This window comes from Lampetra planeri, unplaced genomic scaffold, assembly GCF_965212315.1.
Source record: "Lampetra planeri unplaced genomic scaffold, kcLamPlan1.2.h2 scaffold_606, whole genome shotgun sequence".
In the NCBI taxonomy this organism is placed as follows: domain Eukaryota; kingdom Metazoa; phylum Chordata; class Hyperoartia; order Petromyzontiformes; family Petromyzontidae; genus Lampetra; species Lampetra planeri.
Window position 1 is genome coordinate 14,883 of NW_027615429.1, and position 24,669 is coordinate 39,551.

The following is a 24,669-nucleotide window of genomic DNA, read 5'->3' on the forward strand; positions in this document are numbered from 1 at the left end:
GATGACAGACGATATCAAAGGGTTGTCGACATTAGGAATATTGTATATCACTATCTCTTTGTGGATTTATTAGAATAAAAATTGACTTTGATGGAAAATGTCAATGTTCTCCTTTAATTTGAACGCAATAACTGTAAATCACTTGTCAAAACCTTGTTTCTGTGGCAATGATCAACATCACCTTTTCTTTTTCAGCACCAACAGAAATCTCTGCATTTTTCCTGTCTCCTACCTGATGAGAGACTCGAGGATGAGAGGCGAGGGACCTTTCTGGAACTCCAGCTCTTTATAATGTAAAGCCTTCGCATAGGCTCGACATTTGGCAGCTCTTTCACCCAGCAGAACGATACCGTTATCATCTCTCAGAGGAAGAGGGCCCTGAACAGGAAAACATCAGGAATAAACAACAGTATACGATAGTTGCTTAGGAATTTTCTTGGACAAAATCGACCTTGAGTGAATAGATACATGTGTAAATAATAAAATAAAATAATAAAAGAAGATTGCATCTGACCTTCTTCTTCTACAAACAGATTTTATTTCATAGCGATATTAAAAGTACAAGAATTAAGGATCAAATCAAGTGAAGAGCAGCAGCACTTGTCTAGATAAATAAGTAATCATAGCAGCAATGGTTTCCAGAAACCTAAGTGCTTGTGGTATTGTTCCTATAATAGAAAAATAGTAGAGTAATAATTTCACTGCAGGAAAATGTGAATATCAAAACCTTTTTCCACACATATTCCATTTTAGGGAAAGATATGGAGTGAATGCACTGTAAAACAACATCAAGTGTCCAATCCTGAGGTCTACCATGCATTATAGTGATTTGGTGGTGGAACAAACCTTGTCACTGTGCTCCATGAACTCTGCCAGGTTGAGCAGAGTCTGTGTGACCTCAGCAATGTCCTGGGAGGTGAGCGCTAACTCGATGCTGCGGATCAGCTCGTCCTGCTGGTCCTCACTCAGCTCCGACCAACACGACAGGAAGGCGGCATTGAACAAGTCCCTGAGTACCAGGACAAATGACCAGATATTTACTAAGTTGATGTCAGCCCCTTACTGGCTACATTTACTGACAATAAGAGAACAAAATTAATTGTATTGTTTGTTGTTTTTTTGCTGGGATATATATGCCACTATAGCTAGGGGTTAACCCAAATGTAATGCTGTGTTATAACACTTATCATGGAGAATTGACAGTATTTTTGCTTTAACTATGAAGCTTTATTTATATTTCAACATGGAGGTTGAGTCTGCTTGTTCCCTACGGTGTGGGGTATGGGCGTGGGGTATGGCGTACGTGTACTATGCGTTCTAGCACCACAAACCCCACATACGGCAACAAGGGCGGACTGTTTGCAATTTTGAAGTAGAAATAAGGTTTTAGTTACATATGGAAACTAGTCGCCCTCCACAGGAAAGTACAAGGAAAGACACGGTAAAAAGAGACGCAAGAAAGAAGAGGTGAGAAAACAATGGACAGAGGTGGGCGAAGAACAGAGCTAGACAGATAAGATGTGCACAAATTAGGGCACCTGGCCAGAGGGATGTAGGTTTGGGCCAGTGACCAGCAGGACCGCAGGGCTGGAGAGGAAGACTCCTTCAGCAGGACAACACTCAACCGCCTCAGCCATTCCAGCCAGTCATCTTTGGACACTTTTCTGGCAGCACCCCAGGCCTGTGGACGATGGGAGAGACTGAGAACTACGTGGGATCAGCACCGTTTCTCCAGACGATCACAGACAATGTGTGTGTGGGATGAACTGAGCTGAGGAGCAGGCATGGAGAAGAATGGAGCACCGTTCTTCTTCTTCGTGGCTTCAAAACACGTCCGTGCACGACCCCAGATATGCATCAAACCATCATTTCCCTTGTGAGCCTTGTACAGACACATCTGCTGGCTTCTTTCAACTGCTTACTCAGCTTTTTCCATTAATTTGTCACTGCTTTGTTTGTCTATATGTCATCACCATGAGTAACTGATGGTTGGTGCACAGGATTGTTTACAGCAAACAATCACAGCGTCTGCAGTCAACGATGTCGCCGGAGAATTTGTCACACAAGATGATTTTTCGTAGCAAAAATGATCCTTTCCAACCTTCTGAAGCGCCGTTGTGCTGACATGAAGCTTCTTCATCGGTCCTGCTTCCACTGGCCCGCTGACCAGAGCGTCGCCTTGGTTACCACGTAGCTGGCGATGCTGAAAGATTAGAGGGTTCTCTTCCTCTTCCGCCAGAGTATAGCCCTGTTATGACCACAAACACACGCAGACCACACAGACACAAAGCCCACACACAGACTAACTGTTGATTTGGGCGAGAAAACACATTTTGCAAATGTACCACTGCGTTTCCTTCCTGAGAGCTGACTAATGATGAACAGGACATTGTAATGAGTTGCTTATGGTAAGTGTACATTGGTGATTGTGCATGTCTGTAGCATATTTTTTGCTTGACCATGTGCAGAAATTGTCATGACGGATTTGAATATGACTGAAGAATGAGAATATAAATATTGAATTGGTGATCAATAATCAGCAGACATATAATTACTATCCTCTGGTATGGGTGGGCTACCCCACAGACCCCACATCATGTTAAGCTGTGATACAATATTATCATCATATTGTGATATGTTCTGTGTCATGATATATATTGAACTACATTTCAACAGCAAAGCTTGTCCCAAAAATAAAATGTTGTCATCTGTTCTCATATGAAAAACGTGTATTTTATGAGCCACGAAATAAAACTTGTAGTGACAGATTTCAGCCCAATTAAACTTCAGAAATACAAGAAAATGCACTCACATAAATTAACTATTCTTTATCTGAATTGTCCAACTTACCTTAAAAAACTTGTAATCTTTGGACTAGTTAACTGTATTAAGGTGTATTTAATTAATGACTCATATGGATTCATGATTTGAAATATTATTATTACTATAATAATAATAATAATAATAACAATAATATGGTTTAGAGATTAGTCTCGTTTCCTGAGGGGACTTACCTTAACAATGCGACATATCAATATGTCGTAACGCTGGTGGTTGATCCTGTGCTTCAGCATGACTTTATTTACCATGGGGATGAAGATCTGATACTGCAGACATGAGGAAAAGGGAGGGACGGTAATTAAAGGGGGTAGGTGTGAACATAATTATATGGTTTTTGACTGGCTACCTCTTTCCCCTTTGCTACTTTGCTACAAGCCAGATAAGTATCCTGCACTTTTATCAAACCACCATGGGTCTCTGATCAAAAGCTTCCTTTTCACACTTGTTGCCAGACACGCAAGTGGAACGGTGAATTTGCGGTTAGGTCTGAAAATGATAGGAAGCTTGAGGGGTGGGGAGGGAGGCTCACGAGGAGAACGACCGAGGTAAATGTGACCTCATTCACTCTCCTATAAACACTACCCCCCACCGTCAAATGGTCAATGACATCAGCAGTCTGGCAGGAAGTTATAAAGGCTCAATGGAGGGTGGGGGTAGTGAACTGCTGCTCATGTGAGTCCAGAAGTGAGAGGCTGGAAACAGTCTACTGAATAATAGCTCCATCCCCATAAAGCCCTGGAGACAGCTGGACCTACCTTCTTGCCTAACTGGAACACCAGCGAGGACAGCGTGTCCATGGAGGTGGAGCGCAGCTCAGGCGTACTGTCTAGTGTCCGAACAATTGGGTGGATGATGCGTGATGCGTAGTCTGTGAAGTCCAGGGACTCTGTCAGACGGTCCAGAGTCTCCAAAGCGACCCTGAGTCACGAGACAAGAAAAACAGATGAACGCAAACGCTATAAACATTGTGATCTGCTCCCAAGGAACAAGCCAAGAGGACATGATACGGTTTATATGGCAGTAACATTGGAAATTAGATCTTGGAAATAACTATTAAGACAAAATAGCTGCATTTTTATAAAGTTTTTTTTTTTTTTTCTTAACCTGAACTAAGACGTGCCACCAGCGGATTTGGATTTGCTGTGCAGGTCCGTCTGGACCTTTGATGAAAATGAGCTTTGGGCAGCGTCTATGGGCGGAGATTAACAGGACACTGTGTCTCAAATGGCATACTTCCATACTTTTTCCATTCTTTTTCCATTCTCTTTCAAGTGCGTTCACACTGAATGAGTATGTGAAAATTTACACTCAAATCACACACTCAAATGGCATCATACTGATGGAATCCCAGCGAATGCTAACGTTAGCTCGCTAGCTAGTAAATCGCAGCAGATTTTCATTAATGGTGGTGGTGTCCGTTTGGTGCGTCGTGTGTGATGAACTGTCATCTCAACTGTAACAGACTGAGGTTTAACATGTGCGGTCCGAGACGATGTGTTGTAAATGGTCACAAAATGCAGCAGCTGGCGTATCAGCTGCATAGTGTACTACAAAGAAGTGTACTAATGGAAGTATGCGATTTGAGACAGAGCACAACATTTACACCTGCTGCAGAAGCTGCTATCAAGATAAATTCAGTTCAATGTTTCGCTATAGGATCCTAGATTTGAACTAGGAACTGAGATTACCTGCCGACACGCTCTACCTCCTGAGACACAGTCTCCCTGATATATAGACCACATGAGGAAGAGGAAAAAAAACAGCACCAGCCATGTGCAGTACTGACTTGCGGGCCTGCAGAGGCACATCTGGGGCATCAAACAGCTTGACAATGGGAGGCAGCAACAAGTGTAGGTAGTCGTCTAGGTTGGCACCAAACAGCTGGATGGCATTCAGCAGCTGCAAAAGAAAGAACATGCTGATCAGCTGCTGAGCTTCTTGCTGCAAAATGGTGTTCTTTGAGGAGAAGACGGATGGCAGTGTTTCTGGAAATGGTGCTGATGTACGCTGTCCTTCTGGTGAAATTCTGTATTAGTACGAGTTATATTCATGTGAAACTAAGAAGAAAATGAAGAGGAAACAGCGTTAGGCTGACAGGACACAAGCTACAAATCGAATTAACTGATGAAGACAGACTCCCCAATTTACTGGTCCATCTACAATCAGGTCCTCATACTTGTGAGTAGTGACCAACAGAACAAGAGCGTGAGTACAAGCGACTGAAATGAGTTTTCTCAGCCACAGAGATGAGGAGTGAGGAGCTCAGACACCTGGGCCAGTCTTCTTCCACATGGAGAGGGACCTGTTGAGGTGGTTCTGGCATCTCGGTGGGACACCTCCCGGACACCTGAGGTTTCAAGTTTGTCCATCTGGACTTTAAAAGGTCTTACATTTTGACACAAAACCTAAATAAACCATTTATTATCATTTAACTAAGTTCATATTAAAGATGGTCCTGTCAAGTCAGATTTTATTTATCACAACGACTTATCTCATGCAAATGTTACTGGGATTCTAAATGAAGGTTTTCATTATCAAACAGCCAAACAAAGCCTAAAACAGAGTGTCTTGATTTCAGATGTTTGCAATCTGCACTGAAGCAAAGGACAAAAAGAAAAGGTTGAAACTCACACACGTCATGGAATGTAGCTCACCGTTTTGTCAGCTTTGACATGTTTTTGTGATAAAGGTTTCTGCAGACGAATGTCATGGTACACGTTACACTGTGCAAAGCATGTGTGAGTAACGTGGGTGGATAGATGGAGGTCATAAAGGGATGACGTATGTTGCAGCTAACAAAACCCCACCAGCACCCCAAAGGAAAACCATCCCCGCTCCTGTCTCCCCCACTTTCTCCCCCCACCCCCACGACTAAATTGCTCACGGCGAGACAGCAGGAAGCTGAGGTGGATGTGTTCATGTGTGTGTGCCGGGGTGTTAGTGGTGGCTGAAATGTAGAGTCCACTAAAATGATGGAAGTATGTTTTTCTTTTTCTCCCCTTTAGAATTGTGGGTAACATGATTCCCAGCTCTACCATTCTATGAACCCCCACCACCCCCCCCCTCGTTCTCTGGAGCCTGATCCAGACACAGGCCTGAGCTATAGATTATCCAGCCTGCGGGGTGATGGGTTATCTAACACTGCAGACTACGAGACAAAACAGCAGCAGAGGAGCGAACGCTGCCCAGGACCATGTTACTTACCACTGTGACCTTGTGGTTCGCCACTTAAAACCATGATTTAGGATTTAGGGAAAAGACTGACAACTAAATGCAGCTGCTGAAATAGGAGAGTGTGTTAGCTAAACGTCTATACCTGCTTTAAAATGCTGCATGACAAACACGGCTGCACCGATTCCGACCAGCTCGATGGGAAACAGCGAACAGCAATAAGTCAACTGTGGGCTGAGCTCCGGTGCTTCGTGAAGGGGTGCGGACGGAGTGACAGGAGTATTTGAGCAGCAGTTCCTTGGCAGCATAGAATGAAGTGATCTACTCACATAACAACTCAAATCTGACATCTGATCTTTTCAATGATGTTAGTTTGTTTTTGCCACCAGATTTATGACATGCAGTTTTTTTTCCCGTAAATGAGTACAGCTATCCGATGACTACATGAGCTCAGCGGTCGACTATGGAACACATCATTTGTAATTTAGGATATACTGAGACTGTGACCTAACCATTACTACGATTTCACTGTGGGTGAATATGATGCTACAAACTCTTTTCAATGGCACCTATCCTTCGTTACATTAGAAAGATTCACAGAACTGATACATATATAAATATATATTACACGTCATAAATATATGTGATCAGCTCTTCTCACATCATTTAGAATGCTTTTACATAGTTTGAAATTCCATTTAATATGAGCTGCTCAGTTCTGAAACTACACGATGGACAGTGGACTGTGTTCAGACCTTTCTGTGTGTAGCATGAACAACATCCATATTTCAAACTGTTTTATTGATGACGTATGTTTGCCTTTGTGATTCATTTATCACTTCTACATTATTTGACTTTGTCATTTATTAATCCCAGTTTGCTATCTCAGTTATTTATATCCAGTGTTATTACATGGGCAGATGTCAGCTCATGGGGATCCTAATGTACTGAGTAACATCAGTATATCTCCGTCATGAGATTCAGCTGATATTTGAATTTTGTTGAAAACTGATAACTGACGTACTGAATCTGACTTGACAAGCAGACTTACTTAGTCATGAGAAAGAGTGAAAGGGTGGAGAATTCAAGATACATTGTCCAATAGAATAGAAAAAATACATATGCTATTATGATGCACTGACAATTGATGATCATGTCTTTAACCTCTAAATTTCAGGATAATCGTCATTGTATTTACAGAACATAACTTTTTAGTAGCTTTCAAGCTGTTACTGTTCCACATATTTTTCTCCCGTACACACAACTAGATTTTAGGTGTCAACGTAAAAATGACTTACGTGTGTATATTGATATACATCTTGTAAATTTCCCTCACGGCATGAATAAAGTACTATTCTACTCGATCTTACAAGCATCATATTATCATCATATTAATTATATACAATGATGTTTTGGTCATCGGCACTGAACCTCGAACTTACCTTGATGGTCACACTGCGCCCGGTGCTGTTGTCATGCATGAAGACACGCAACATGTGTGGGATGAGCTGAGGCAAGTAGAGTTTGAACTCTCCACCGAGAGCAACGACGATCTGCTCAATCAGGAGGATGATGGTGTTCTGCATGGGGTTGTTAGGTGTCCAGTATTCCTACAAAACATTGGATTGGAACAGGTTTGAATGATTTCAAAATGACAGTTTCTTTCATAAGTGATCATTTTAACTGGTTGGATGATTTGAATCGTACACATCCAGTTCTGGAATTCATAGACTTTACTAGTCATCAGCTTCTAATCAGTGACTAGAATTCTTCTGAAATGGATCATAGTCTATGTAAAAAGGACCTTATACTGTCATGTTGAGTAAAATAAGAGTGACCTACATTCATGCTAGTTTATTTTTGAAATGTACTCTCTTTTACACGTCAGAGGGTTGTTCCAAATCACAAAGCATCCACTTCAGAACTAGGACAAAATGTGTTTCCATTAAGGAGCCCAGTGATATTCGTCCAGATTTTCATCATAAATTGCAAAGTTTGTCATGTGTCCATAGTGGAAAGAGGGCGTCACCATATTAGATGGCAAAGAAGACAGACAATTTCCTGTCAACGGGATAGTATCGCCTCTCTGTGTGGCTTGTGACACACATTTGGGCCAGGCACTTTGAGAAAATGGCATCTGAGTTAAGGTAGTTGAAGTCACGCAATGCGTCCATCAGTCAATGGTCTTCAGCTGTGAGATCTGGCCAAGGTGTTTAGTCAGTGACCAGAGGTCCTGAGCAGCCCCTGACTTCCTGCTTTCCCTGCCTTTGGCCGTGGACTACAGAGCCAGTTGTACATCCTGAATGGCTATTCCAGCCCCCTCATCTGGATGCAGCAGGCGAGCTGGAGCGAAAAATGAATAGATTCTTTGTTACACTCGCAGTTTATTAACTCAGAGGGACTGGGGGACACAGCGATCCAGCTCTCTCAACTACTTCTCCACTATAATCTGTGTGTGTGTGTGTGTTTGTGTGTGTGTGTGTGTGTGTGTGTGTGTGTGTGTGTGACACCAGGATTCTGACAGGAAGGACAGTCATATGATATTTTGTGTATTGCCATTTGATAATGTGCTAGACAAGTGTGTTTGTGCAGGTGTGGGGACTGGGGCTTTAGCAATTGCTCCACGTCACATGATGAATGTCAGGAGTCAACACCAGTCTTCACTTCAGAAAGACACACGTCACGCGTCACATTCAATGCATGTGTAATAATGCATGTCGACTTAATACCGAGAGTTCATGTATGTAAATATTACTAACGTGTTCAATACTATTTTCATCATACTCAGGTCACCAACTATTCTGTGGAATCTGAATAATCCGTGAGTAATACCATCATTCTCCTGTAACTATCCTTTAGTTGTATATATCACCATGTAGATATTAATATATATACATTTACTGCATGAGACAAATACGTTTATTCATCTCAAAGAGAAATTCACAAGAAATTCACAGACTACATCTGTGAATACTCCATGTGTACTATTTATTCAGCATTTATTTTTCTCATATACGTATTAATTGTATAAAACAAAGTGCTTCCATTAGTAATATAAAAAAAGACGAGATGAGAAAACAATGCATGAGGAAACACAAGAGATAAAGTTCTTAAAGAAGAATAAGGACGTATATAATAACGAGCAAAAGTGAACAGCATTAAATGAGGACTATTAAAAAATAAAAATAGAATAAAATGATCCTATCTTTATCTTATCTTGGCACTGTAGACTGTGTTCAACAGTGCTGTCCCAAACAAGTGAGCCACTCTGACTGGAACAGAAACATAAACAACACCATTTTCTCATTTGCCCAAAGTGCCTTTAATCTTGTTATTAAAAATTTGCCCAAAGTGCCTTTAATCTTGTTATTAACACACCGCACCATACGTGATGTGTTCTTCAGTTTGGAGCCAGACTCCAACCAGCGGCACTGAATATATTTTGCCTAATGAGGAACGTGCGGGGCACAACTGATCGCAATTAGGAGTTCACAGCTGCTAGCTTGACTCAGGAAAATAAGAGGGGCTGGGGTGATTGGCGTGGGGCGGGGGGGTCAGCAGGGGCATGTTCAAAAGGAAAAAGGATGGAGGAGTTACTTCCAAAAGGTGACGTCTTCACGCAGCCACGCATCATTTCAAGAGAAGGGTATGTACTCCTGATGTCATCGCGTGTCAGCATTCAAATGTGGACAAACCACTCAAACATGCCAAAAAAAAACAGAATAAAAGAAGGAAAGGAAAAACACGTGGTGGATCGTTACCTGCACTAAATACGCCTGTCAATAAACAGATTTCAAAGAAGCAGACAAAAGGAGTTGTGAGAAAAAGCTGCAATAGACACACTAGTGATTCCTCTTAGAGGGAAGTCTTCTTTTCCAACATTCCTCATGTTCCAGGAGACACAACAGGGACTGGAACATCAATGGCCAAATAAGTGAGGATGGGAAGGAGCGTAATTATCAGCACGGACACAGGATTACTCACTCTGATGAGGGTGAAGATGTCATCCATGTAGGGGCGGATGTGGATCTTCACAAAGCACACCACCATTCCCATCTGCTGAAAAAGGAACTGGAAGACAAAGAGAGGAACTGCTATGTGCAGAACAGATCCCAATCCAATCCACTTCTATTTATACCACAAATTTTAAAACTACCACAAATGCTGCACAACAAATTTAAAAAGCACAGTAAATAAATAAAAACAAGTATTCAAAACAAAAACTAAAAAGATAAATGGAAATAAATATTAATTTCATTTTCATTTAAGTGTCTCAAACATTTCAGCAATTAAACTGTTAGTTTGTTGTTGTTTTTTTCTTTTACCGTAGTGACATGTGATCGTTGTGGAAAATTGATCGCAGGCCTCTGAATTCGAAATCCTACTTCTGCAAACATCTTTGTCCATTCTACAGCGCAACCTACCTCACGGATACTGGCATCACAGACCCGGATGACGTTGAGAAATGTGGGCATGACCTGCGGCAGAAACTGGACACACTTCAGCCCCAGAGACTTGAAGATAAAGGTGACGGCCTGGACCACCATGGTATGATGGTTGGAGAGTGAAGGGTCTCTCAGGATCCGCATCAGGGTGACGATTGCCACGGCGGGGTAAAACTCGTCCAGTGGAAGGTTGCCCATGTTCACCAGCATTTCACTGGTGCTGTAGTCCGCTGCGGACAAGAGGAAATGCAACATTGTACAGCCCAAGGATGCTTGTCTTGATGAGATAAAGCGCTAACACAGCTAGTAGTGGATATGTCCAGTCAGGGTGTAACATACAGTAACGTTTATTATTGATTATTTAGTCATGTTTACAATTATAATTTCATGTAACTTTCTGACAGCAATTACTCTGTCAAAATCTGCCTTTTTCTTGCAGTGAAATGTGATCATTGTGTAAAATTTGTAGTAAATTGTCTTAAATGGATCACAGTCTGAATCGAAAACAGACTTCTGCAAATATGATTGTCCAAACAAAATGTATATATTATTATTGTATTATCATTGTATCATCAAACTGGTGATTTACATCTCTAGAGTCCAGTATGCTGCTTTGTTACCCTAACAACGATGGAATTGTTAAGCAGGTTTCCTGTCCAGACTAGAAAAAGGCACACTGAATTGCAAACCTCAGAAATGGAAACGCACCTCTGGAGGTCGTGGCTCCTGATAACTTAACATGGACTAACACCCAATAAAAAAAAATCAGCATAATCAAATGGCAAATCGATCAACAACAAGCAACCTGAGGACATCTGACGAGACTTCCCTCTTCTTTGCCTCCCACGTCCTCCACATCACACAAGTTAACTAGTTGATGTTATTCGTTTGTGCCCTAATACAAATATGATGGAAGGGCTACGTTCCAGTCGAGCTCTACATGGGAAACACGTATATATTTAATACAAGGAAACCTGCACTGACTCATGGGGAACCTGATGCAAAGCTGAAACTGGGTCAAACCAGTGCACCAGAAAGACGAGTCCTGGTGGATTAGAGCGTGACCAGATTTCAGCCCACCTCAAGGACTGTCGCTATCACAAGCCAAGAACTGTCAGACAGAACTGCTCAAAGGTCTGGGTTAATATTACAAACTCAGCCATCCTGAAATTTACTTTGTCTGTGTATTAATACCTGAGGCTACAGTGTCATTTCAACACAACTCACTTTTACGCTCGTACGTAACAAATTGCTACCACCTCCAATGGGACATTTGATGTCCTGTTCCTTCAAGCACTAATCTGAAGAGCCATCACGTTTTCAGAATTTGCAGGGAAAAAAAAAAGATTTCCCTCAAAAACGAGGCTGTTTTGTGGATATGTTGCCTTTTTATGACAGGAAATCCTTATGAGGTTAGTCTGTCCATTTATCTATTCACTGAGTTTTACAGGCAATCTGACTCGCCTGGTATTGACTGTTTCATGGAGCAGGAATATAGTTTCAGCTGCTCCAGTTGTCCCCAATCAGACTCAGGACTGTAGACATAACAGACCATCATGCGGCCTGCAGGCTCAAAGTGGATAGCTTTTCTTTGGACCAGCACATCAGGATTAATGACCATGATAGATGGCTACACATCTGTATGCTTCCAGCCGGCAAGCAGACAGCAGTGTGGCTGAGTGAGGCAGCAGTACTGCTGTAATTTAAGCTTTTATACTTCAAATTCCTGATCATGCTGACAAATACAACTTCCAAAAACAAAGTATGCACCATTTCATCAGTATTGTGACCATGACGTTCCGCTAGCGTTTTTATAATTCCGATGTCTACTGCTGCTGCTGCTACCGGTATCAGTTATTGAAGTACACTGCTCAGTGTTCCCTGCACTTTACTAGCGTAGTTTTACCCATATTTTTGCATACGCCCATTTTTCCAGGATCACACAAAGCGAATGGTTCAGACTGCATGTTTAACTGTTCAAGTCCCAATAATGTGAATGGACACACGTGTGTATTGTTTAAGTGAGACCTTTATAAGACTTCAATGTAAAGTGACCCGCATGTACCAGATCAAGAACAAGACGTCACGCTCAGCTCCCAAACATGGATGTTACCAAATTAACTTTACCATTTTATTGTCATGTCGTTGTGCAGTGGAAGCTGGGGAAGTTCTAGTCAAATGATAATGAGATGGATGAGGAGAAATATTGGCTGCTGCCTCTGTACACTGACGTCTGTGGATGGAGACGCAGTCTGGAGAGGTGAGATCATAGCCTGAGTGGCTTCAGACAAAAAAATTTTATTCAGGTTTTCAAAAAGTCAAGGCCTTTGACTATAGATACATTTTTCAGTGTCGGACAGATCATGACGTGATAGTTCAGACCGAGGTGGCACTGTGAAAAACAGATCCGATTTAGAACCATATTTGAAAGACCCAATTACAAGCTATTCGAACCGGCAGCGAAAGATTCAGCTGATATGCTAAATAATTGAGTACAAATGTTAACTGTTAGCTCTAATGAGTCTCATTTAGAGATCCTTAAACTAGATAAGTTCTCTCAACAAAGGTCGTGCAGCTGTTGAGTTACTTAGGTTTCCCCATGAACAAAAGCTCCTCACTGTGACGGAGGTCGCGTTGGGAGCCGTTCAATCAGAAAAAAACAAACGTTCAACCCAAACGGATGAAAGTTCCAGTGAACGGGGCGTTTAAAGTCATAGATTCTGTTGACATTTCAACTGTACGGGCTGAACCTCTAGAACACTGTTTTATTTAGTCTTGACTGGCTGGAGTTCTATTTCAAGAGCTGTGGATTTATGAAAAGTACAAAGAGCCAAGCTGTAAGTGATAATCATAAGTCTTCTTGGCCAGACAGTATTTTATTGGTCTATGAGAGCCAATAAACTGATTTTATCCTGAAATACTTGACGATGAAATCGGTCCCCTCTCAAGTGATCATATTCTGACCAAAGAAATACTCACTAAATGAAGGCACTCTATGTGTTTATGGATGTTTCAATGCGTGACTGTCTGAAGAACACACACAGCATAAATCCCAATGTAAACTTTACGTCTGTGAAGAGTCCCTGCAGTTGGGATGACACCCAGATGGGTTCGATCATCTGGACTTGATGCAAATCGTTGAAGACGTTCAGAATTTCACCCAAAGGGCTTCTCCAGCACTGACCATTAGCAAACAGGGGAGCTGGTCTACAGCGGCTGCTAACAATGCTGTCCTTTCATGCCTTCCACATTCACACCTGGACTCATGCAACTCAAATATGTCGAAGGACGGTCACATGATAGCCGGAAGGTCCTACACACCACATGTGACCTCGGCAACCCCGAACGTGTAAATAACCCCACAGACACTAAATGCCTGAGAGTCGCCAGCAGTCAAAGTGAAGAATCCATGCAGTTGTTCTGGATCAATTTCAAGCTTCTATTTTATTTAATGTTTTATTTCAGACAGTTTTGTTAAAGTTACTTTGGAATGTGACTGGTTACAATTACACGTTATTCCTTTCATGACTTTATCAACGTAATGTACTAATCTGGTTAGTTTTCTAAATGTTAAATGTACGTTCAACTGTTTCAAATGTTGCGCTGTGTCAGTGTTTGAACTTCCAGCAGCCTCAACACTGACTACTGTCAAACTGCTTTAAAATCACTAAACACATCAGTTAACATTATCCTCATTCATTCACACACTAAATCAGGGTAGAACTGACCCACAAAATATGGCTCCATAAGTAATTGTAGTTCAATGACATATTTGTCTGCAGCAATGTAACTGATTACAGTTCTGTTTATTTTGTAATCAGATTACCTTACACTGCTGCTAACACTGTAACTAGTTACTACCCAACACTGATTTGAGATGGCTTGTTTTAAACAACTGCTGATGATGAGTTACAGTTTTTATCACTGACATTGTTTATCCTGTCAGTAAAATCTAAATAGTGTGCTGCAGTCTATGTTACCCTCTGCTGATTCAAACCTGGTTGGACGGAGTGTTTATACTTTACTAACGAACATAACGGGAGTTGGAAGTTTTGAGCACACTGATGATTTTCAGAGAAGATTTCAGAACTGCAAATGCAGTGTGTCCCTACTTCCCTTGTCTGTGATTAATTTAAGACACAGAAAATGGCTACAAAACCACACTGACCACTGTGTCCTTGTGGGCGCCTGTCCCCTTAAAATGTGGCTAACTTGTAAAAACATCACAAAGACATTCACACTGGAAGAAGTCAGGCCATAATAATACTAATTCCTCTGCACAGTACCTCATTAAAATACCATCCATCATACAGCCAGAGGTCTAAAATGGATAGAGCCAGTGTGTGGACATGTGAGTAATGACCACACACAGAGGAGCAGATACTGAGGGGAGAGCAATGCATGCAGGTGAGACAATGAGAGGAAGAGGCTTTGTGGGACGAACCCATGTAGTATTACTAATGTTGACAGAAAATGAATTTACTTTAGTTTTTATGTCATATAAACATTCCAGATGTCAGTTGTAAAACACAGGATAACACACAATGACAGAAGCAGAAGCTTCATGTACACATTTTATTCTGGGAATACTGCACCATTCTTCCACCTCACACTTCTGTAATAGGGGTTGAGAGTCACTCTGCCTCTGAGACGGCAGCAAAGGTCGGAAAGTAGGTTGAACAAAATACCTCTCCCATTCTGCCACCTTTGTGTATCACAACAACCAGCCAGGGACGTAGTGATCTCAACCATACCTGAATCCTGACTCGACTTGGACTCAGACAGGCTGACAGCAGAGGCGTCTCGTGACTGGTCTATCATGCCGATGTTGACCTTGTGCTTGTAGGGGTCCAGAGCGCCAAGAAGACCCAACACGCGGATGGCCTGTTGAAGACACAGGTCAGAAAGTTAGACATCCTCCACAGAACCAAACCGAGGTCATGTTTCTCTCCAGGAAGTACGAATGGAGACCCACAGAACACCTCACTGAGAAGCACACTTAGTGAGCCATATCATAATAGGGTGTTCCAGTTGGGGTTTGTCCAAGCTGCAGATAGAAATGTACTTAATGGGACGTCCTGGGATGAAGTCAGAGGACCATGAGTTTGGATGTAAGGATGGCAGTATTACGCCAGTATAAACCATCTTGCTGGGTTTATTCGTCAGCAACTGGACTTATCGTTTGAAGATGCTTCACCACTCATCTGAGAAGATTCTTGAGTACTCACATAACTGGGTGAACGTTTTTGGGGTGTTCCGGTGTTCTTCTATTTCATTTGTATAGCCCCAAATCACAATAATAAACTGACAATTTTAACAGAAACCCAACATTCGTACGAGCAGACTCTTAGTGACGGAGGCGAGGAAGGACCACAGTGTGTACACACCGGTGCACACTTGGAGGAATCTTAAAATCTACAAAGAAGGATCTAGAACCTGAAGAAATTAACGTGATTTTTTTTTCTCCCTATAACAAAGAATATTTCAAACGTCATGCTGAAGCATCCAGGAAAGCGTCCCGTGCATGCGTGTAATTGTGCAGCTCTTTTTATGAGGTCCAGTTAGAGCTTAACACAATCTTGGCGAGGACATCTTGGTAAAGTGAGGATGTTTGGTCTGGACTTCACGTCTGAGGTCTGTTTGACACCTGGTTATCAGGTTGAGGTTAGACTGAGGGGTAGGGCTTACAGGATGACCCCAGCCAGCCAATGACGCTCCATGTTGAAAGTAAGTGAGTCTCATTTTTGTGTTTGCCTTCAGCGTGGAGAACTCAAAGTGCTGCCACACACTGTTCCACAGGTGATTAGGTGTCATGATTGCCTGCTCCACTTCCTCTGTTCTCTGTTGGCTGCCAGTTCCCTCACAAGAACAACACCACATCAGCTTAGTCAACTGAGAGGAACAGTCCGGCCTTTCTAACAGGTCATTACAGTCGACAAATGGGTTTAGGCTCAGGTTAGGAACTGGTTATAGTCAGGGTAAGAGAATGTCTATGTTGTCCCTACAATAGCTGAACGTGTGTGTGTGTGTATTTTAAATGTCTCAGAGGCTGGATGGAGGAACCCCTGCGCACCTCTCTCCTGATGCCCTGGTTCTGCTCCGTCTTGAGAAAGTTGAGTAGCACCTCCAGAAGGGAAGGGTACTTGCGGTAGGGCTCCACCACATAGCCCGTACTCGCCACCTGCTGGCCCAACGTCCACAACGCCACCTTGTGGAGAATGAGAGGCAAACTGGCTTGGACAATGACATGGAGAAGTATGACTGCACTTCATTTCTTTTCATTTCACAAGAATTGTACAAGTCGTGACTTTCTGCATATAAAATACTAAGAAAAGGATTTTGTTTGTATTCTGTTGTGTACTGCGTTGTACCTACCAATACAAATTACAATCATTCATCCCATCTGCTCAATTAAATTTCTATTATTAAATTATCCCTGCTCAGGGCACACAGTCTTACCCCAAAGCACACTTTCCTCCAAATTCTTTCTGACAAATGTTTACAAAAAATGATGTGCTGTTTTATTTGCTGTTGCCTAGAAATAAATATTTTTGGGGAACTTGTATTTCCAGAGGGAGAGATGACAAATCAATTCAACCAGATGGAGCCGGCACTAATCGTCTTCACATACCTGTCGCTTGGCCAACGAGGACGAGTCTTGCAACATGTCCATGATGATTGGAAAAAGCTCATCCATCCACTTCCGCATCTCAAGGCCGCTCACCTGACAGGGAAGGGAGGAAATATGTCTTACTTTTCTGTCAACAGTGTCTGGAAGGGACTGAACCTCTCCATCAGTTTTACCGTGAGACACGTGGAGTTTGACCTTTCCAAACTATATATACATTTTTTGTGTCTTTTTATTACATACTGGTTTTATTAAATTTATTACATACTGGATTGATGTGTAGTACACTGCACATCGCTGTCACTTCTAATCTCAGTTTTCAGTTTTCAGACGTGTTAATTAGTTGAGTTGTTTTACTTTGATGTTTACCTATTGCAATAGCTCTACATTCTACTGTCTTATTTCCATTCTCTTTCTTTATCCGAGCTTTTGCAACACTCCTCTGGGGATTTCTGATTCTGATCAGGCCAATGATCCTTTTGATTCTTTTGTTTTGTTGTTTTTGTGTTTGTCAGAGAAGTTAGTGTTAACCAGAATCCATCCAGACTCAGATTCTGTCCCAAGCATTTACAGTATATCTCATCACGGAGTTTCACAAGGAACAATCTTTACTTTATTTTATTATAACAGTCTACATTGTGTTCTTTCCTGTTTCCCCCACATTTCTTTGCGTCCACTCACATTCCCAAACTGCAGAGTCAAATCATCAGACATGATTTACCTAAAAATCTCATGTACTCTGACTACTTTCATGGTTTTCACAACTTTCTTTACTCTTCTACTTTAAGTCCATGAGCCACCTGAATGTAATGGGCAAAGGCAGACTCACTGGTTCAGGGTCGATCCAGTACTACTGAGCTAAGGAAAACACAAGCCCCGACTGTTAAATATTCAAGCTAATGCATAACAAAGGAGACGCACACATGACATTGACATTGAATACAATAAATACTAGTGTAGCTGGCGAGTGCTGCTCTTACCTGAGCCAACTCGCCAATAGTCGCTAGCACACTGATTACCACACCAGGGTTGGGGTCTGGGTCTTTCAACTTCAGGATAAGTGCCTGCAAATATATCATGTACAAGTGTCACTTAACCTGTTGAACACAGTTTTCCAGGAAGAAAACGGGAACATGTGTTTATTTGAAGCAGCAGTCTGGTTACAATCACACCCTTATCCACCATCACAATCACAGCCGTCTAGTAGACGTGTACCTTAAGAATGGGTTCCATATATGGTCGTATGAGGCGGGGAGCATTGGAGACCAGATGACCAAGCATACGGGCGCTCTGCTCTTTGTTCCTGCCAACACCACTGTGCTCCAGCTCCGTTAGGATCTGAAACAGAACGCAGGAGGAGAACGTAATGAGTCTGTCTCATTTATAAGAAATCTTATGGAGCTCATAGGCACATCAGGATCTTCAGCCTAAGCGAGGCCTTATCGAGGCTTCACTTGGAGGGTTACACTGTGCAAGACCACTTGGCCTTTGCTGCCCCCTAGTGGCATCCATTGTAAACAGACGACACATTCAAGAAGAAATATGTAGGCAGTGAAAATTCTTGGTATTCTTTCTGCTATTTTATATAATCTGTGGTCATATGTTGTGTAGTCAAGCGTCTGCCCTGGAATAAGTAATGTGTGAAAGGAACAATATTCGTTCACATTAATGATAAAAACCCCCAACCATCACTTAGGGTACATCCTCCCCTACCTGAATGAGCATCTTGCGTAGGAAGGGCATGACAAAGGCAGGGTTCATGCTGCTGAGGCGTCCAATCGTGCAGATGGCCAATTCTCTGATCTCAAACACTTCATCGTTCAGCGCCACAAACAGCGCCTGCAAGTTCTCGGCCTGGGCAAGATGAGCATCGAAGCGCTCATCGAGTGATGCCAGCACGCAGTACCGAATGTCTGGATCTGCAGGAGAACACGGAGAAACTCTAAGAAAAACTCTTCCAGCCGCCATAATCGTGATCATCTGTCAGTGGCTGGGTTTTACTTCAACCTGGGTCGGTGATGCCGACAACCAGCAGCTTGCTCAGCACGTCTGCAACAACTTGCACCGCCGTCTGGCTTACAACATGGCCGCTGATCAGGTGGATGGAGGGGGTGAGAAGGCGCGAGCAGGTCCGCGCCCCCTCCATTCGGATCTCCTTGTGTTCACTGTTCAAGAAGTGGTCAGCACAGTGCCGCACAAACTGGGTGAGGGAGTGTCCTGATGAAAGAAGTCCAAAAATCAATCAGTACCCTCTTCGAATCACATTCCAGTAACCTGTTGTGGTTTCAGTTTTGTACCTGACGCCTTTAATTCAGAGTTTAATTCTCTGTATGATTTTCAGTCCCTCTCCTTTTTGAATATGTAAAATAATTGTTGCTATGTAAAATTGTTTCTGTTCGTTTACTTTCATTATTATTCGCTGTAGTTTTGCTTTTTTCCAAATCTTATTTTATTTTGTTTACTTGCTCAAAATGTTTTTTCTTAAACAAGCAATTTAGAACCCTCCCCCCCCAACTTCTGGCAGGTAGAGGAGTTACAAAAACACTGTCTGCAAATACATATGTCACCAGCTAAAGCCGCGTCCACACAAACTTTTCTTCAAATGCTTGTTAGAATATGAACATTGGGGAAAAACGTTAAGTAATGGAGACGAAACACTCGAATGGTTCACAAACACAAACCCTTCCAAGTGCTGTTATGCAACCTCCATGTTTCTCATCGGTCCTGTTGTCTCCCAAAGAGGAAAACTATCACCTGTGAACAATTACTGATGTTTGTTGTCGCTCTTTTGTGAGACCAGGATTATTCCACAGTGTGCTGACGTTGTTGCTTTTTTTTGTCTTAGAATTCCAGAGTTTTTTTTCCCGTCATGCCGCAGCCTGTCAAAGTTCTGGTAAACGAATCACTGCTAACAGATATAAAACGTGTCACTAACAGGACGTAAGAGCATGAGTGTTTTTCCAAATGCAGCATACTGTAAAATATTCAGAGAAATCTTGGCCCAATTGTGCTAACTGCTAATTGTGCCTTTTGACAAGGGCTTGATAAGGTAAGAGTAGGTAAATAACATCAAAAGGATCAGAGAAACTGTTTAAAGAGAAATCTCTTTCAATTACACTGACCTTCAAATTCAAAGCTTCCAAGTGTGCGTAGTGCCAGTGTGATGCTGCCGACGTCACTGGCCTCCGGGATGTTGGTGAGGCTCGGAGAGGCCAGCTGGTGAGCGAGGCCTTTGGGCATTCCAGGGTGACGCAGCGGCTTGTGCATCAACACAAGGGAGAGCATCTTCAGCAGACCGTCCTGAATGTCCTTCTTCAGCTGCGGGATTTGACGGCTCAGGTCGTACAGCACTGCTGTCAGTGCAGGACTGGACAAACGGGGACATATTTAATGATGTGTGCGACTGCAAAACATCATCGTCTAAAGATGAGGAAATTGAAGCATAATAGATTTGTTTGTCTTACCTGAGACCCACCGCCAACATGGGCTCCAGTAGCTCCTTGATGTCTGGCTGGATGCTGGGCCCCATGGCCCTGGAGAGCATGCTGATACAGGTGAACACTGTGGCATCCACCTGCATAGTCTTCTGCCTCCTGCACAACAGAGGGAGCAAAATCAAAATCATAGAATTCACTTCATCTCTGTAGTCTAGAGCCCCTAAAAGTCTTTTTCGATGGCCGAGATTTAAAAAACACAGACACATCATATCATTTTATACAAATGACGCCCTGTTTCATGTCAGAGCTGGTTCTGATGCTAATCCCTGTTCTGTCACAGTGCTAAATGGGTATTAGTTCTGACACTATTCCACCTGCATGAACACAGTCTGTCTACTTTGTCTTTTCTAAGCAACAGAGGAAATCCTCAAATCCCTTTTCCGTTCTGAGCGTGTGAGATGTTACATTATACCACAGTGGATTATCTCCACCAACCTAATGAATCCAATTCTGAACTAACAACACTCTTAACTAATCTGATATGAAAATATGAATACACAACTACATGTGCCTCATCTTAGAGAAAATCTTACTGACTTGTGAGCAAAGTCTTTGGGCGGCAGTGCTGCCTTGATGATCTCGAGGATCTTGGAGAGGTACGGTTGGATTTCTGCCCTGACAGCCACAACCAGCAGCCCCAGAGCCTGGAATGCTGCCGTCCTCTCCTTCTCCTTCTTCAGGCAGCCCAGCAGGTAGCCCATCGTGTCTGACAGGTACTGGTCTACACAATGGGTGCAAGTTACAGTTAGTAGTTAGTACACATCTATTTACTTACTGTGTATACAAAAGTCTGTAACTGACTGCTGAACTGCATCTTAGGTTCCAGTCAAACATGACTATGAGGTACCTGTAAAAGTGTGAGGCTGGAAGGCAGCAAGGCGAGGTAGCAGATTGAGGATGGTCATCTGGATCAGAGGGTTCTTACTGGTCCTGTATTTTAGCACCCACCGACACACCTGGACAAAGGACAAATTCACATAATTTGGAATCTGGATGATGAATTGACTTCATCACAAACAAAGCACTGAAGACAAAATCCTCAGAGTCACCATCCTCTTTTCACAGCAAAAGTTAAAGTTCATAATGACAGATAACAGTGTGCACGACCATGTTGAATGTGAGCTCTGGGTTCTCAGGGTTGGACCCAATTATAGCTTGAATATCCCAGGTAAGGGAGGCATTTGCTGCTGCTACTTCCATAAGTCGTAAGAAGAAGCCTGGTAAGTAGGTAAAATGAGAGAAATCCACCTGGTCAAATCGCTCCTCCATCAGCTCACGGCAGTATCTGCTCTCCACCAGCGAGCTCTTGGCTGGCACTGGAGTGGCTCCAAAGCTGAGGAAGCCCTGAGGCGTGCTGTAGCCCAGCAGGCCCAGGAGGGCGTTGGACTGCTGAGGCTGCACCGACTGGAAGCTGGTGAAGGGTGTGATGTGGCGAGGCTTTGTTCCAAATCCCATCAGCTCTTTACAGTATTTATCATGGACCAGTTGCTGCTGCGTGATCTCCTCCATCTCCTCACGCATGCGCTGGAGGCAGACATGACAGTGAAAGGAATGTTTGGCTTCTGGATGTGTGGATAGTTCAACAGAAAACCTCCACCCTCACCTCTCCTTCCATGCTGCTGATGCGAACCAGCTCATTCAGGATCAGGAGAGCCCCGTGGACGCGGTCATCACGATTCATCCCCTTTTCCTTGGCCAAGGTCTCATCGAAGCCCTTCTCTGCCTCCTCGAATGTTTGCTAGGAGACAATATCACATGTGGCCTGTTACAAGGAAGTCACCAGTGTTTGGAAATGTAGGTGGTTCCAATTTCCCTTGATAAAAATGAAATAGTAGTGGAAGTACTTCAATGACTTTATTCAAGTAAGGTCACTCATGACATTAGATTTGTTTTCTAAATGTTGAATGTACTCAACTGTTTCAAATATTGACATGTGTCAGTGTTCCAACTTCCACATCACAGAACACATCTATTAACATCATTATCATTCATTCACACATGAAATCCAAAAACTAGATTATAAAACATTTTGCCTCACTTTTTGCAGAAATTGTTCAGATGTAGCCAAGGATATTTCCATGTGTAACAATAAATTAATAACACATGTGTCTCCTATAATGTAATTGATTAAAAATGTGTTTATTTTGTAATTAAATGACGTAACACTGTTACAAGTAACTAGGAAAGGAAACAGGAAAACGGCATACTTTGTACCACTGAGGTTTCTGCATCTCCTTGGTCTCCCTCTGAGTGGTGAGGATGAGACAGGCTCGCAGCGCAGACACAGCTCCCTCTCTGATGGCCTGCTTGGGGTCCCACACTGCGTAGAAGATGTTGTCAAAGAACGGCTGCACTTGTTGAAAAAAGAAGGTGGGTGCGCTCACAGCCAGCTCCCTCAACACCAACACCTGGAACAGACAGGGAAATCATTAACACCTCCACCACGTAAATACTTGGCAACTGTTGCTTTAACAAGTGTACCGGTAATGGCACAGTGTATAAACAACATAAAAATAACAACATAAAATATTGACTATTTTCACTTCTCTCTGGGTGGATCAGATTTTCTGATTATGTCCCTTATATCTTGTGTTTTCCTGATGGTGACTGACTTGCTTGATGTCCTCATGTCTATTTTGCTTATTTCATTATTGGTTTGGACACTGTGAAACTAGTTTCTTTGTGGTTAACTTAAATCTGAGTTGTATCCTTTTATCTACAAGTGGAACACGAGACATCACAGCTGGTTTGAAGCTGCTCCAGAATGAAAAAAAAAAAATCTTACTAGTGTGTTGAGAAAACATGACATAGCAGGAGTTCAGATGTATATATATTTCCACATGAGGGACAATTAACCTAGAACTTTTAACAACTGTTACAATGTTGTCATTTTTCCATGCAACCTCTGAACCTTAATTAGGACGGAAATGTCTAGCATGTATTTAGTATTTATTGCTTTTATTGCCCTTCTCTTGGGTTTTGCGCTGAAAAACATGCAAACTCAACAAAGTGTGATGACTTTGTTGTTGTTTTTTTACAATGAAGAAGACAAAATTTCACCAACAAACTTCATACATGACACTGTTTTACACACCAGAGGAGATTATAATTATTAAAATAACAAAAACATGCTTAAATAAACTGCCTGATCTCAACAATTGTTTTGTCAGATAAAAAAGCCTTTGGCACCAAAAACAGGACTTTCCTGAGTGACACCTCTAATGTCTGTAACTGCAGCAACAACACCAAGAGGTATTTCAACAACAAACACTGTTTTCTGCCAGTCACTTACTGCGGCATGGCGCCTGCCTTCATTCCTGTCTGCTCCCAGCCACTCCAGAGCCCTCTTCACCTCAAACTCCACATACTCAGCGGTGAAGGTGTCCCCCGCCATGGACAGGTGACCCATGGCTTTCGAAGCCATCTCCATCACCACTGGGTCGCTGGAGGGGAGCAGGTTGCGCAGGTAGTTGGCAAAGCGACTGATCCTGGTGGCATTGCCTCCTTCAACGCCGATCAGACTCACTGGAAAGATGATACACCGTAACTTCCAGCAGGTTTACAGTGATAAGGTGATTTTATTTGCACAGCATTTCATGCAAAAAGGCAACGAGGAAATTGTCACAAGAACGTTCTGTCAGATCTTAAGTCACAATAACAGAAAGAGGACTCACCAATGGCAAGAATCCCGCCTTTCTTCTCATTCACATCAGAGCTGGATACCAGCTCAAATATGTGGTGGTTTAACTCATCGTAGAACGTGGTGGCTTCATCTTGACTCAGCTGTGGTGGAAACAAACCAGAATGCAAACAAAAAAGAAGATGTTAGTACAACATGTGTTTGTAGTAATTTATATTTAGTCGGCAAAGAAACTAATTTCTGACAGAAAGTGTGGATTATTATTGTTGTTATTATCTTGTTATTGAATTACATACTCATGACATCAAGTGTACTGACCTCCCTCAGCTCTGTAGTCACATAGTGCTGCAGATCTTTGGCAGATTTTGCTCTTGTGTCTTCATTCCGACTCTTCAGCCCACTGACAAACTGCTGCAGCACAGTGGCTGTGCCCGATATGATCACCAT

At 42.5% G+C, this 24,669-nt stretch overlaps 1 protein-coding gene across 1 annotated transcript; it reads right to left on the minus strand.

The window, feature by feature from the left end:
- Window positions 1–228: 228 nt before the first annotated feature.
- Window positions 229–24,669, minus strand: MTOR (mechanistic target of rapamycin kinase). Its single transcript, XM_078624094.1, has 27 exons — window positions 24,541–24,669; window positions 24,257–24,365; window positions 23,875–24,107; window positions 22,790–22,990; window positions 22,186–22,320; window positions 21,831–22,106; window positions 21,430–21,538; window positions 21,120–21,303; window positions 20,550–20,678; window positions 20,208–20,452; window positions 19,093–19,302; window positions 18,799–19,004; window positions 18,301–18,423; window positions 18,066–18,149; window positions 17,089–17,181; window positions 16,531–16,665; window positions 15,212–15,341; window positions 10,437–10,687; window positions 9,997–10,083; window positions 7,455–7,622; window positions 4,628–4,740; window positions 3,597–3,759; window positions 3,015–3,107; window positions 2,102–2,248; window positions 1,539–1,681; window positions 847–1,009; window positions 229–378 (listed from the first exon to the last, which is right to left on the minus strand). Exons 1-27 carry the CDS (start codon window positions 24,667–24,669, stop codon window positions 229–231), a joined length of 4,209 nt encoding a protein of 1,402 aa, XP_078480220.1.